This window comes from Peromyscus maniculatus, chromosome 2 (genome assembly GCF_049852395.1).
Source record: "Peromyscus maniculatus bairdii isolate BWxNUB_F1_BW_parent chromosome 2, HU_Pman_BW_mat_3.1, whole genome shotgun sequence".
NCBI classification, from domain to species: Eukaryota; Metazoa; Chordata; class Mammalia; order Rodentia; family Cricetidae; genus Peromyscus; species Peromyscus maniculatus.
In genome coordinates this window covers 67,622,605-67,637,437 of record NC_134853.1, presented here as the reverse complement: position 1 = coordinate 67,637,437, position 14,833 = coordinate 67,622,605, and the positions used below count along the sequence as shown (strand labels likewise).

Sequence of the window (14,833 nt, the reverse complement as noted above, 5' to 3'; positions counted from 1 at the left end):
TACGTCACCCCCCTGGGCGTACCACGGAGGTTTGGCGGGCAGGGCTGCCGAGTGTGACTCCTGCAGGTTCTCCCTGGGCTCTGGCTCCCGACGGGCCCCCATCGTCTGCGCTACGAGCTGGAACACAGACCTGTCCAGGCTCAGCCAGTCCGACGGCAGCCTAGGGGGAGGAGAGGGAGTCTGCTCTGCCCGCGTCCACACTTAGTCCAGCGTGGCCACCCCACCGTCTATGCCAGCAGTGGCCCTCACCTGTTTGTGGGCCGAGCTTCCCGGGGAGCTTTCCGAGAACCGAAGAGGTGTCCCCACTTGATGCCCGCGGGCGAAGGCTCCGCGGTCCCTTCTTCATTTTCCGTGGGTGGGGCCACAGGCCCTTCCCTCTCTCGACTGCGCCTCAGCTCAGCTAGCACAGAGTCAGGGGGGCTCCCCATCCAGAAAGGCCAGCCCCTTTCTTGGCCAAGGGCCTCCTCGGGGGCAGGGCAGGCCTCGGCCCCCTCCACCACGCCTTCCCGGGGCGGTGGGGCCTGGGAAGGCCCCGAGCCGCGGCCTCCACCTTTCTTTTTCTCACTCCCGCCGCTGCTACTGCGGGGGAACCTGGAGCCCTCGGGAGCTCCGTCGATGTAGACCTGGGAGCTCTGCATGAGCTGGTACCACCAGCCCGCCTGACCCCCTCGGGTCCACCTGCCGTGCTCTGAGCTGCCCCCAACCACAGCCACCTCGGCCGCGGCGTCCTCCTCGTCCTCTTCCCCACCTTCGGAGGCACCCACGCCCTTCACGCGCTCCCCAGGGGCCGCCCGGTCCATGTCTCTGGCGCCCTCCTGGCCTCGGGCCCTGGCCAGCTGCCACGTAGAGTGCGCGGACAGCAGCAGGTCCTGGGACACGCGCAGCAGCTCCTTGTGCTGCTGCTGCCGCTGCCCGCTCTGCAGCAGCCGGTGCTGGAAGAGCGGGTCAAGGCTGAAGGGCAGCAGAGCTAAGGGCTGAAGCAGCAGCAGCAGCTCCTCGAAGAGGCTGGGGCACACGGTGTGGGCGGCGCGCAGGAAGCCCCAGGGCTGGTAGTGGGTCTGGATGATATCTGGAGAGAGAGGGGCAGATTCACGCACACAAGTGGAATCTGGCCTGCGAAGGACACGGAGAAGCAACCCGTGCCAGCATGCATGCCCCTGCCAGGCTGCATGCCCCTGCCAGGCTGCATGCCCCTGCCAGGCTGCGCTCTGCTTCAGCTCACACGGAGCCTGCTGCAGTGGCCAGTGCACGTATCCTGTCACCTGATGTGGCAGCGCTCAAGTCAGAGAGACTTGTTGGGGCTCATGGCCACCCTGACTCCGAGACTGCCTAAGTCTGCTGCTGCCCCAGGGTTCTAAGTCAAGTAGGAGCCCCAAACTCCGAGAATGAAAGTCCGGGTGGGCCCCCTCCCGGTCTCCCTCCTCCCCATCTCCCGTTCGGAGCTGGTGAGCCAGCGCAGGCTGTGGGCATTACCTTCATGGTTATACAGGTGATTAAACCAGAACTCCAGGGACCGGATGCTGTAGAAAGAGAGGTGAAAGGGTTAAGTCTCGCGTGGACACAGCCAGCCGACGAGGTACGAAGGACATGGACGCAGAAGGCCAGGTAGAGGGAAGAAATCCGATGGACACCTATGGCTGGGTGCTGCCTGGTTTACCCTGGAATGTAATTCTGTAAAGTCAATGGGATGTGGGGAGTGGGGTGACCATGGAATCCACAAGTCAGTCATTTCTTCTTGGAATGGCGGCAGCATACGTTCACCAGGGTGACGACTGCTCTCGGCCTGGGAAATATCACTACTATGGCACGCGCTCTGAGGTGAGTTTAGGTCGGAGGCAGAATTTAGAAGTGGAGCTGGAGTTGAGAGGATCACAGTTTGCCAGACCCTGAACCCCTGAGACACCTAACTTGTCTCTAACTGCTGTTAAGAGGGCCAGGCCAAGGGTCTGCAGGTGGACGAGATGGTTGGTGGGCAGTGTCCGGAGGGCGGGGTGCAGAGCGAGAAGCCAGTGCCCTCTGAGAGGCTGCAGCTGGGTGGACTACGGGGACCCCAAGGCCTTGCATGAACACTGCAGCCGCCCCCCCCCCCCCCTCAGTCCAGGCAGTCAGCCCTTGGAGGGCTCGGAGCTCTGGCGCTGCTGTCTGCTTAGATCCCGCCTTCTACACACTTACTTGAGCAGGCCGAGGATGAAGGCGTTGAAGCGCATAGTGTGACTGGTGAGTTCTGGGAACTGGCTGACTTTGTTGTAGAGACCATGCAAGACCTTGGTGGACGGGCCTGGAAGCAGACAGGGATGGAGATCACATCTCTGGAACCCTGAGCTCTGTCTGGAGCCAGTGTAGAAATCCAGCACCTACCCAGCTGTGTGGAAGCCTCAACCACACTCCAAGGCATGTTTTTCCGTTGTCCGATGATCACGTCCAGCACGAAGGCCTTGAGCCCATCCTCCAGTACAGCTTGGACTGCCGGGCACAGGTACTTCAGGACCAGGTGGCCGACGTTGGGGCTCACAGAACTGTTCCCCAGCTTCGCCTGCGGATGCACAGGGCGACATGAGAAGCCTGACCTTGTCCTCACTTAGCCAGCCCACCGGCTTCCCTCTGGCCATTTCCACCCCTGGGTTCCAGCTCTGGATTCGAGAGAGCAAGGAAGGGCGACAGCACAGAGCTGAGTCAAGCGCAGCTCCTCACGGTGCAGCCTACCTTGACACCAGGGTCCCGGCTGGTGCCGAAATGGGCCACGATGAGGTCCACAGCGGTGTTGACAGCTTTCACCAGCCCTGGGAGGAAGAAGTCGACGTGATAGGTCCCTTTTCGAGACTCCAGCCCACCCAGTGGAGGCGTTCCCCTTGGTGGGGAAGAGGAAGCTGTCCCACGCTCACCCCTGTCCCCCCCATCGTATCTCCTTGTCCTAGCACTCATGGGGACTGCTCTCTCCAGAGGGCTCTCCCCTCTGACCTTTACATCTCACTTGCTACACGGTACTCTAGCTTCTCCTTTGCCAAGCTCCTGCCCTTTGCCCACACTTATGCTTGGTTATTTTACCAACATCTCCCTAAAATTACGCATAGGTCACTCACTGGTCACTAATCTGCTAAACAGCACGTTCCTGTCAGTCTTCTCAAATGTCACCAACATACACACTCAAGGGGCTAGACCTTCAGCACTTGGGGACTTTCTGTTTGTTTGGATAACATGGTCTCACTATGCTACCCTGTCTGGCCTGGAATTCAGAGATCCACCTGCCACTGCCTCCCAAGTGCTAGGATTAAAGTTGTTTGCTACCAGCCGGGGCGGTGGTGGCGGCGGCGCACGCCTTTAATCCCAGCACTGGGAGACAGAGGCAGGCGGATCTCTGTGAGTTCGAGGCCAGCTTGGGCTACCAAGTGAGTTCCTGGAAAGGCGCAAAGCTACACAGAGAAACCCTGTCTCGAAAAACCAAAAAAAGAAAAAAAAAAAAAAAGTTGTTTGCTACCATGCCAAGCCAAGTTTTTTTGTTTTTTTTGTTTTTTTGTTTTTTTTTGTTTTTTTGAACCCAGGGCCTACTGAGCTAAATCCCCAACCCCCCATGCCAAGTTTCTTGTATGTATGTATGTATGTATGTATGTATGTATGTATGTATGTATGTATCCATCCATCCATCCATCCATCCATCCATCCATCCATCCATCCATCCATCCATCCATCTTGTGAGACAGATGTAGCCCTGGGTGTCCTGGAACTCACTCTGTAGACCAGGCTGGCCTGGAACTCAGCAGTCCACCTGCCTCTGCCTCCTGTCACACCAGGCTTCTGTAAATTTTTTTTATTTCTGTAACAGTCTCTCTCATACTTAGTTGCGAAGGAGGGGTGGAAGCCCGATTCTTAAGTTCCCGATACATGACTTTCACTACACTACACAAGCTTCCACCTCTTGCCCTAATTCTCATGGACTTCTCATTGGTATTGGGGTTTCAAGACAGACGTTCTGGAGGGTTAGCTAAGGCATCAGGTACAGTAGGTAGTGAGGGCGGGGGCCCTGGACCAGGCTGGGTGTGGATACGCACCTTTTTTCTGAAGTACATCAATGGAAATGGCCTCTGAGTTGCCATCTGGAGACAGACAAAACTCAGCTGGAGGCTTCTCAGTTAAGGAGAAGGGGTCCTGGAGGTCAGGGCAGGTCAATGGTAATGGTTTTGCAACCTGACCTGGAAAGAACAGAAAAAAACTTATCCTGAAGCTCTTCCCAAGAGTTCTTGGCTCAGCTGAGTGCCTCCACCCTCTCAGCCCTCTGACCCCTCCCTGGCCCTTCCCGGCCTGCCCCGGTTATACCAGGGACTCTGGCCACACACCATTCAGCCGGTAACTCAGATGGCTGGCAGTGCCCAAAGAACCGGGGAACTCAAAGATGGGGTTCCTGCGGGCCAGCCGAGCTTCCTGTGGCCTTCGATCTAGGCTTCCTGACAAGCCAGGTGGCCCTAACGGGTTCTTCCTCCTGTATTCCCGCCACTTGAGGGCTTGAGGGGACAGGTGGTTGGCTGGGGGAGAACAGGGGAGAGGGAGAGTTAGGAGACAGCATTTCACATCCACCCAGATGTGCCAGATGCTGTGGGTACGACCCTGCTGAGAGCCTAAGAACCCATTCAAAGGGGAGGTAGGGTTGCTTGGGCGAGGCTCTTACCGTTGTTGGGCCTGGAGGAGGCCATGCTGCCTTCTCCACCTCCCCGAGCCAGGCTCTCTGCCCGGGGAAAGCCAGATCTCCAGGAGCCCAGAGGTGGCAAGCTCCCTGTGCCATGAAGCCGGTACTCAGCCAAGGTCGGAATCTTCTGGTCCTCCTTCAGTGGCTGCTGGGAGGCAGCAGGCCGCACAGTGGGAGGACAAGTGTGGCCCCATGGGGGGAGACTCTCTGCTGCTGTGGCCTGCTCTGGAGGAGGGGAGCAGGAGGTAGACGCGGACGAGTCAGTGCCAGGCCCAAAGGGGCCGGAGCTCCGGACAGGGGAGTAGCTTCCCAGGGGTGATGGCCGCGAGGTCTCCGGTTCAGGCCCAGCTTTTCTGGCACCCCTGCCGGTGGTCTGGGGTGTGAATGTCTGTGGCTCTCCTGAGGGGGCTGGGGCTGGGCCTTGCGCGGTGGAGATAACCAGAGGGGCAGGCTGCTGGGCACGGCCACAGCCCGAGAGGCTGTAGAGCTGGGAGAGGCTGTGGAGGGCCCGGGCCTTGGCCAGCTGCTTGGGGAAGTGGTGCTGGAAGACGAAGGGCTGGATGGGCAGCGTGGTGGGCCTCTGCTCCTTGCTGTAGCGCGGCACCGGTCGGCTCTCAGGGACGCCCCCTGCAGAAACGGGGGGGGGGGGGGGACAGAGGGAGACACTGAAACCGCGTGCCGGGGAAACCAAAGCAGAGCCAGGAGATGATACCCAGCGCGAAGACAGGCCAGCCTGGGCTGCGGGACGGGGCGGGGCGGGCATGACCCACATTTGTGGAGGAGAACACTGCTCTCCTTGTAAACCTTCCCCGTGTGTTCCGATCGGGACCGTCTGCTGCCTCTCCATTCTCTGAACTCCAGAGGTGCTAAGGTGTGTCAGAAGCTCAGTTCTTACCTCAGGAGCACTTTCATGCAGAGGTAGCTGGGTTTCAGACTTTCACACAGATGACTCCCAAGCCCCAAGCACTAAGTCATCTCTCTGTGATCTTAGATCTCCTGCCATGGGTTTTGCTTTCATTTTAAACAAAAACAGCCTCACTAGAAAGACTGTTCCCAAGCCATGTCCTGGGAGAGGCTCAGACTCTACCTCATCCACCTATCAGCTTTACCGTGTCCTGGGAGAGGCTCAGACTCTACCTCATCCACCTATCAGCTTTACCGTGTCCTGGGAGAGGCTCAGACTCTACCTCATCCACCTATCAGCTTTGCCATGCCCGGGGAGAAGCTCAGACTCTACCTCATCCACCTATCAGCTTTGAGATGCCCGGGGAGAGGCTCAGACTCTACCTCATCCACCTATCAGCTTTGCCCGTTTTTCCTGATGCCTCCATTTCTGTCCATGGTAGAACCATTGACAGACTTGGAGAGTCGCAGACTCAGTGTCAAGGTATTGCTGACTTCAGGCTCTCCTCCACCCATCACCCTGTCTCCACTCACACACACACTGCTCACACACTCTGTTTTTGAGCAAACACAGCAGCAAGACACTTACTGACTTGCAGCTGAACCAGCCTTCCTATTATCCCCAAGTGCCGACAATCCCACTTTCCTATGGTCCCCTAAGAACTTCAGTGTCCACGTCTACTCTTCCGGCACAGGAATGTGTTCCCCAACTCTGGGGGCCTTTCCCAGCCAGTCTTAAGGTTAGTGTTCCCTAAAACACAGGTCTCAGAACTAACCCGAGGTCCACAGCACTTGCTAATGACTCCGCACATGCTGCAGAGATCTGAACGAACACAAGGTGGCGCCATAACACGGCCCTAAAACCCTGGGCGTGGCTCAACTCTAAGAGGCAGGGATTCATCTCTCCACAGATCAAGAAACTTATTTTTGTTTTTTGAGACAGGATCTCATGTAGTTCAAGCTGATTTTGATCTTGCTTTGTAGCCAAGATTGGCCTTGTATTCCTGATCCTCCTGCCTCTACCTCCAAGTGTTGGCATTATAGGTATGAGCCACCCTGCCACACAGAGAGCAGGAAATTTTAAAATTAGAGACATTACGCCGTCATCTCAGATTAAGATCATTCAACTAGGAAACAGCAGAGCCAGAGTTTTGTCCAAGCTAGAGTCTGGCTTTGGGGGCCAGTGTTCTCCACCACATCACATCACGTACGCAGTGACGTCAGGCTGGGTTTGCCACGCCATCTTATTTCCATCAATGAGTCAATAGGGAAGGGGACACAGCCTCATCTGAGAAGCGTTTCAGAAGCGCGCTCTGAGGAGACTGACAAACTACTCCCTGCCAACCCAGTGCTAAGGGGACAGGCTGTTACTGTCCTTGCCACGTTCCAGTCACACTTGGTTCAGCCCTTGATCACACCGCACTCACTGCCTCCTGCGGTCCCTTCCTCACCACACCTCCTGGTCAGAACCTGGCCGTTTCCTTTGTAAAGCGTTGGGAAGTATTTTTCTCAATGTGTTTGCTGCCTGTTACTTTTCACAGGAGTTCCAGCAAAGTAAGGACCACATCCTATTGGTCGCTGTTTCTCTAGGGTCCAGGAAATGAACAGTTTATTGAATGCATCTCTCCTTCTAATTCATCCAGTCTCCTCTATTTCAAATCACTTTATATAAACCGAGTTTCTTGAAAACTAAATTTATCTTATCTTCTGTGGTTAGTGCTCAAAGAATAAAGACAGTGCTCCCAGGCATATCTACCATAAATTGGGTGGTTCTCTCCTCAAATTCTCATCCATACTAGCCGTTCTCACGGCCTCTCCTCCTCCTCGCTGGTGACGGAATCTAGTCTCCGCTGTATAGGAGGCAGGGGCTGAACCGAGCGAGCCTACCCCCCCCCCCCCCCCCCCCCCCCCCCCGTCCTCTTCCCTGCAGCCGCACGGCTAAGCGCTCGGCTTTGCCCTTAGGGCCTTCCACTGAACCACGCTTCCAGGCCCAGCCCGCTCTTCTCAGCCATATTTATTACAACTAGAGCTTTATCAGCGCCTATATAAAGGATATCTGGATTATCTATTTAGTCCTGCTCTTTAAGAAAATACTGTCCTCTGCTGCACGTGCTTACTACCAGCCCCAGCACTTGGGAGGCTGAGGCAGGAGGAACTCAAATTTTAAGCTAGCCTGGGCTACATGGGGAGATCCTGCCTCCAAAAACAAAATCCTCCCTGCTCTTCCCAACATATGGTATGAGGCAGAAGAATAAGATTAATTTAGAAGGGAGGCCACCTTGAGGAATGGCTGTTAGTTCTACCCCTCAGGATACCCAAAACAAGTTTTCTTACTTTCCTGTGAGAAGGTTCTTAAGAAAATTCTAGGCAGAGATCACGCCATGTTGGGTACCTTCTGACAACACCCAGAGTTCCACGGGCAGCCAGTCAGAGCTCACTGCTTCCAGGGAGGGGGTGGGGCCATCAACTAACTCCTCTGGAATCTACCAGGGCATCTGTCACTTGATCTGTGCAGGTCTTTTGAAACTGCTGGCTCCCCGGTTTGCAATCAGTTACATGCCCGAAATCAACTCCGGGTGACTTTACAAATCAAATTTCACTCTGGCCTCTGCTTTATTAGTTTTGTTCTATCAAGCTTTGACAAGATCCTTTTCCTAAATGTGGGCCCTGCTGCTCAGGTTCAGCTTCTTCCTATCATTCCCAAACTGGTTTTCCTGGGCTATCTGTAAATTCAATGATCTGTCCATTCCTTTATTGATTTTAAAAAGGGTGTGTACAATCAAGAGAAAAGACCTGGGATATTTCCCTGGAGATTGCTGCAAGAGCACACTACCTTGATAGAAAAGTAGTCCTGGGGACTGGGAAGGGAGCTCAGCTGGTAGATGCTGCTCTAAGGCAGGAAGGCCTGGTCAGTCCTGAGGACTGGATAAATCTAGAGGTCCATTCCTCTGATTCCAGAAGGGAGAGGCAGTAGGACCGGAAATTCAAGGTTGTCCTTGGCTACATAATTTGAGGCCAACCTGTGATGCACAAGACCCTGCCTCAAAATAGTTACCAAAAATATTTTTTAAAACCTTATTTTGAGTGTGTATACGGGAGGAGGCACGTGGACAACTTTTTCCTTCCACTACGTGGACTTCAGGATCAAATAACCTATTAGTAAATGCCTTTCCAAGCTGAACCATCTCACTGACCCAATAAAAATACTTAAAAAAGTATTTAAAAAATCCTTAAGTTTTTTAGTACAGTAAAATACTTTAATGTCCCTCCTTCTATCTCTTTCTTCCCGTTCCAGTATCTTGTTTATGTGGTGTGTGTGTATGTGTACATGTCTGCATATGTATGAGAACATTCGGAGGCCACAGGTTGACACTGGGGATCATTCTTGATCACCCATCTACCGCATTCACTGAGGCAGGATGACCCAATCAAACCCAGAGCTCCTGGATACGGCCAGTCTTGCTGGTTAGCTTAGGAATCTCTCTCTGCTGTCTGAGGCTGGAACTACCTGCCACATTGCTGGCCTCTCTGGCCTTTCTGGCATCTGCAGGTTTTAAGGGGGGAGCTGTGACCCCCGGCAAATGCTTCCGTCACCAAGTCTCCTCTCCAGACTCCTTTAAAGTAGTTAAACATTTGGAGACAAGGTAGCCCTGGCTGGCCTGGAACTCACTGTGGAGAACAAGTTGCCACCAGATCCGCCTCCTCTGCCCCCGAGGGCTGGGACTGCAGGTGTGTGCCACCAGGCCTGGCTAGAATACGTGTTTTAATTATCACTGCGCGCGTGTGCGTGTGTACAAGTATGGGCGGCAGAGGGCAGCTTTGTGGAGTCCGTTCTTTCCTCTCACAGTTATCGAGGGCCCAGGGATTGAACTCAGGTTGCTAAGCTCGGACTGTAAGTGCCTACAGCTGCCAGGCCCTCTCACTGGCCCGGTCTCGAACTTCTGACTCTCCCGCCTTTACTTCCTAAATGCTAGGATTATGGGATGTGCCCCATCATGCCCAGTCTCATCCCTGACAGTACGGGATGCTCTGCCCTGCCCTTGAATCACAGCACGGCCAGGCTCTATCGCTTCCTTTGTAATTCCACACCTCTTCCTGGATGATCAGTTGTAACTCCCCCTGCCCCCCCCCCCCCCCCCCCCCGCCAGGGTCTCTCTGTGTAGCCCTGACTGGGCCACCACTAATACTTAGAACTCACAGGGCTCCCCTATCACTCAATCCAGTAACTTTTTCATCAAGGCAGGAGTCTCTCCCGTCAGGAAGACACTTCACATCTCTATCCAGACCACCAAGGATCCTTCACTAAGCAAATGGAAAGGCAAGCAGAGCATAGCCCCCCTCTGATGGACTCCCCCAGTGGCTCACCCCATCCTAGGGGCTATGCTGAGTCAGTCTACTGCTTTCCTGGAAAGCGTCAGATTCCGAGCCTGTGCGGGTTGGTGCAGACTCTTCTGTGAGCCTAGAACCTTCTCATAAGAGAGTCTACAAAATCTAACCCCCAGGTTTCTCCCAGGCAGAGCTTAAATGTAAACTGTTCCGCCCTCCCCTGACACGCCAGTCTAATGGTGCTGTTCTTGGTGACTCAAACCCTACACGGCCACCTTTGCATCCGAGTGACTGTTCTTCGTTTCTGTCCCTTGTTGGAATCCCTCCAGGACAGATTATCTCACTAGCACCACCCCAGTACAGGCCCGGGCATAAGCAATTACTTGAACTGCAATAAATAATGAAGGACTGGCTTAGGGACCTGAAAGGTCAGGGCAAGTTTCAGTTCTGAGGCTTTTGTTTTGTTTTGTTTTCTTAAAGAGGGGTCTCACTTTGTTGCCCATGCCAGCAATTCTCCTGCCTCAGCCTCCAGAGGCACATCCGTGTTAGGTTCTTAAGTGCAAGATTACCATCAATGATCAAAGAACGAACTTGCCCTCTGCCCTCTGTGCTCTCCCTGTCGGACATGTCCCTCCATCACCTCGAGCACTGTCAATCCCCACACGTCTACAACTGACCACATGCCTTGTCTCTCTCAGTAATTCCACTTCTGGTCTAAGGGCCTATACTTCTGGCTTCAGGGTTTCCCAGGACACCAGTCTCCAAGTCCTCGTGACCTATTTGGTCTTCTCTTCTCCCTGCCCCCACCCCGGGGAAAGAGAGGTCCGGGCAGGTAGGGAACGCACGCACAGCCTGGCATTCTCCGAGTTCCTTACCGTCAGCTCTAGCTCTTGTATCCCGCTGGGTATGGCTGCTGGCCGGGCTCCCTGGGAGAGCAGGCCCTGGATCCATCAGCTGGGCCAAGGGGCCCTGCCCAGCAGCTCTGAGGCTAGGAAGCGGCATCTCGCTGGACTCGGAACCCTGACAAAGCTGGGTGGACCAGGGTTCCGGGCCAAGGAGGTCGAGGGTTGGCCCCAGGGGCATGGCTGGCAGACTATGGCTACATCGGGCGCCCTCATCAAGCGGGCCTGCCCTATCTTGCTGGGCTTCTTGGATGGGCGAGAACTCCTGGGAAGAGTCTCCAGCGCTCAGCCGGAGCGGCGGGGAGCCAGAGCCCGCTGCAGCTTTCCTCCGGCCCTTGGCCAGCTCGGCAAAAGAGGTGACCCTCCTGGGCGGGGAGGCAGGCCCGGCCAAGGCAGCGGGGCCTTCGCTTAAGCGGACCGGGCAGCTTAGCATGCGCTCCAGCGAGCCCAGGCGGACAGGGGGGCTGCGCTCCAGGCTGCGATCATAGCTTCGAGAGCGCTGCCGGCCGGTGCTTGGGTTGGGGGGTGAAGTATTTGTGTACACCTGCCCTTCAAGGGCAGTGGGGTCCACGGCAGTGGCTGCTTCTGCTGAGGAAGCCACTGCTTCTTGTTCCTCTGGCTGGATGTCCGGCTTCTGGAAGAGGTAATACTCAGAGGGCTGGCTGGGGTCTGGTTCTGGGTCCGAGCCAGGGCCTGGTGGAGGACTTATCTTGGTCTGTTCTTCAGAGCAACTGGTGATGGAAGAGCCAGCCGGGCTTGGGGAGGACTGCGAGGACAGGTCACAGGTGACGAGTTTATAGTAATTTTGTGTGGCCACCACGAGGCGGGCCTGGCTCTGGAAGCAGGCTGTGAGGTCGGCCACCGCCGGGCAGGGCTCACAGTGTGGGCGGTAGGAGTTGCAGTTGGCATCGAGCTCAGGAGACGAGGCGTGGGGACAACCGCAGCCCTCGTCCCCGTCCCCATTTTCAGGGTGGTGGGACTCACAAGACATTTTCGACTCGGCTGGGGAGGGCTGCAGGTCCAGGTAAAAGGCTCCGGGGTCAGAGCGGCTGCAGAAGGACGAGTCACTGCAGGACTGGGGGACGGAGTTGAGGTTGGCGCGGGAGCTGCCGTGCATCTTATTGTAGAGGGCGCTGAAGGTGACGAGCACGCCGTCTGAGCTGTCGCACGAAGAGTCGCTGACATAGCCCATGGACTGGTCGGCCGCCTCCGACTGACTGGACGCGCTGCTGCAGCGGCAGTGCCGAGCGCCCGAGCCCGAGCGCCCGGCCTTCCGTGGGGACTCGTCCGAGCTGAGCTTCCACTCTTGGTCAAAGGAGAAGGCGGAGGCGTCGCTGGCTCCCCCTCCACTGCCCCCGGGCCCCCCACACTCGTCCAGATCCATGGTCTCAGCGTCCAGCTCGGGCCGGCAGCCGTGGCCGGCGCTGCCGCCCTGCTGGCTGCCCAAGGCTGTGGCCGGCTCCTGCTCCTGCCCCTCCACCACGCCGGGCCGACTGCGGGCTGCGCCCCATGGCCTGCCCAGGCCAGGGCCAGACGGCGGCGGCAGCTGGAAAGAAGACAGATGGAAGGTGGGCTGGCTGGCGGCGTGCAGGTGGAAGGACCGGTGGGTGGCACTGTCCCCAACGCCGCCGTCCTCATACAGGTCACCAAGTCCCGTCTCACCCACACTTTCCTGCACCAAGAAGGGATTGTGCCGTTTGGGGGCGCCAGGGCCCCTGCCGTCCCGACTCCTGCTCTTGATGGCGTCTGCGGACCGCGTGGACGCCCCCGGGGCAGAGTGCAGACTGCCGTACAGCAGGGAGTCGGCTTGTCCCAGGTCTTGGCCCGACTGCGTGAGGCCCAGCTCGGGCGGGCCGAAGGGGTTGGGTCTCGAGCTCCCGCCTCCTCCGCTCGCCCCCCCACAGCACTGCCTGTCTGGGACCTGACAGTGCACTAAGGGGATATGGTGGACGATGAGGGTCTCTCCAGTCAGCTTAGGGGGGCTATCCATTCTGGAAAGTTCCAGCAAGGGCATCAACAGCACCAGACACTGCCTGTGGAGCCCAGTGGGGCAGAACACATTTCATCAGGAGAGCTTGGCACCTGGAGAGAGGGAAAGAAAGGGAACCTAATGTCACCTCCCTGGACATCAGGGGCAGGCCCTTCCCCACATTCTCTTCAGATGGGCACACACACACAATCGCCCTTCTCCCTCTTCTGATTCCTAGTTTTTCTTTTTACCTACTCGGGCTCTAAATCCCTCATTCACTTTCTCTTACGTAATCGTTTAACTGAACCCCCATACCACCGATTTCTTAGTCCAAGAGGAATAGAGGCCCTGGGTCATGGTGGAGTCCTCACAGACACAGAGGGTGTTGCCTAGAACTCTGTAAGAAAGCGACTGTAAGACGCACTAAAGCGGCTGACCAGACCTGCCAGCACTGGCCTTTTTCTCCCCGTGAATTCCAGGATCTGACCCCTCTGACGACTGTGGGCTCCATACTCTTCCTGGTCTCACTGCTGTGATGGAGCCTCGTGAACACCGTGGAGCGTGACTGTGAGTTCGGCTGTCGCCAACCTCTCCCTCCTAGGTGGGGTGGTGGCCACTTTCACCCCACGGCCCCACTATCAGACTCTTACAGGAGACCCTTTGCTAAGCAATCTCGAGGCTCGAGGCTCGAGGCTCGGTCAGGCCAGTGTTCACAACGGCTAAAGTGCCCAGGCTGGCTTCGCGTTAGCCTAGAACCTTCACCACTGGGGTTCCCTGGACAGTCTCCTCTCTCCAAGTTTTACCTCTGATACGCTCAAGTTCTCGGTGGCGGGATGAGCTCTCACACTCAGCTTCCTGAGCCGCCGGAGTCGGGGCCTTCTCTGTCCTAAACTCCCCTGTCTAATTTCTTCGGATCCATTAATCTCTCTCCTCTCCCTTCTGATTCCTTCTGATTCTGATTCTATTTTCCCTTTTGACCTACTCTGGTTCTAAATCTCTCATTTAATTTCTCTTACTTAATCATTTAACTGAACCCGCAATACCACCGATTTCTTACATTTTAACTCATTTAGACCAAAGGGCCAAGCTCTCATGTGGAATATAGTAAAGGGCCATCAAGTTACATATGCTTAAGGTCATGCACAGGAAATAAACAACTATATGTACGAGGGACAATTATAGAAAGTTATAATGTGATTATATATTACAACTATGTGTGTTAAGTCACATTAAAATGAAGACTTCTGAGGAAGTCTCCTACATTGGATTTGTAAGCCCTCTTGTGTTGAGTACGGCCATCAGCAGGGATGTGGAAAGCAAAAACTAGAGAAGTTAAACCAAGTTACAAGATTAAGAGTTATAGAAAAAAAAAAAACAACACCTTTTTTGAAGCTGGGTGGTGGTGGTGCACGCCTTTAATCCCAGCACTCTGGAGGCAGAGGCAGGTGGATCTCTGTGAGTTCAAGGCCAGCCTGGTCTACAGAGCGAGTTCCAGGGCAGGCTCCAAAGCTACACAGAGAAACCCTGTCTCAAAAAACCAAAACCAAACCAAAACAAACCAAAACAAAAAAACCCCCAACACCCCAACACACACACACACACACACACACACACACACACACACACACACACACAACAAAAAAACACCTTTTTTGAGGCAGGGTCTCATATCCATAACTAGCCAAGGAGGACCTCGAATTCCTGGTCTTCTTGCCTCCACTGACCATGTGCCAGGACTGTAGGCATGTACCACCGTGCCCATGCCCAGTTTATATGGTGCTAAGGACTTAACCCAGGGCTTCAGGGACGCTAAGCAAGCAGTACCCCAGATCTGCATCCTCAACTCAAGAGGAAACTTGGTAAACCAAACCCAATGGTGATGGTTTCCAACCTAATGAGACCTGAGGGACTGTATGCTTCAGAGGATCCTACTAGAAAAGTGGGAAGTGAGCAGGGAGGTGGGTCAGTTAGTAGTGTTTGCTGTTTAAGTATGGAGACCCGAGTGTGATCCCCAGAATCTGAAATAAACGCAGGGCACAGTGGCACACAGCTGTA

At 55.4% G+C, this 14,833-nt stretch overlaps 1 protein-coding gene across 5 annotated transcripts in view; it reads right to left on the bottom strand.

Annotated features, from left to right (window-relative positions):
- Rusc2 (RUN and SH3 domain containing 2) overlaps window positions 1–14,833 on the bottom strand; it is a 51,861-nt gene that overhangs the window by 772 nt on the left and 36,256 nt on the right. For 4 of the 5 annotated variants that reach the window (XM_076564073.1, XM_076564074.1, XM_076564075.1 and 1 more), the window contains exons 2-11: window positions 10,783–12,891; window positions 4,661–5,305; window positions 4,332–4,517; window positions 4,047–4,187; window positions 2,704–2,780; window positions 2,359–2,533; window positions 2,173–2,278; window positions 1,474–1,520; window positions 250–1,069; window positions 23–160 (exon numbers count right to left, since the gene is read on the bottom strand). In XM_076564073.1, coding sequence (XP_076420188.1) covers window positions 23–160; window positions 250–1,069; window positions 1,474–1,520; window positions 2,173–2,278; window positions 2,359–2,533; window positions 2,704–2,780; window positions 4,047–4,187; window positions 4,332–4,517; window positions 4,661–5,305; window positions 10,783–12,823 — 4,376 coding nt within the window. In that variant the 5' untranslated portion in view covers window positions 12,824–12,891. Of the gene's footprint in view, window positions 1–22; window positions 161–249; window positions 1,070–1,473; window positions 1,521–2,172; window positions 2,279–2,358; window positions 2,534–2,703; window positions 2,781–4,046; window positions 4,188–4,331; window positions 4,518–4,660; window positions 5,306–10,782; window positions 12,892–13,581; window positions 13,913–14,833 lie in introns of those variants that run through there. The other variant, XM_076564076.1, reaches the window with a different exon arrangement.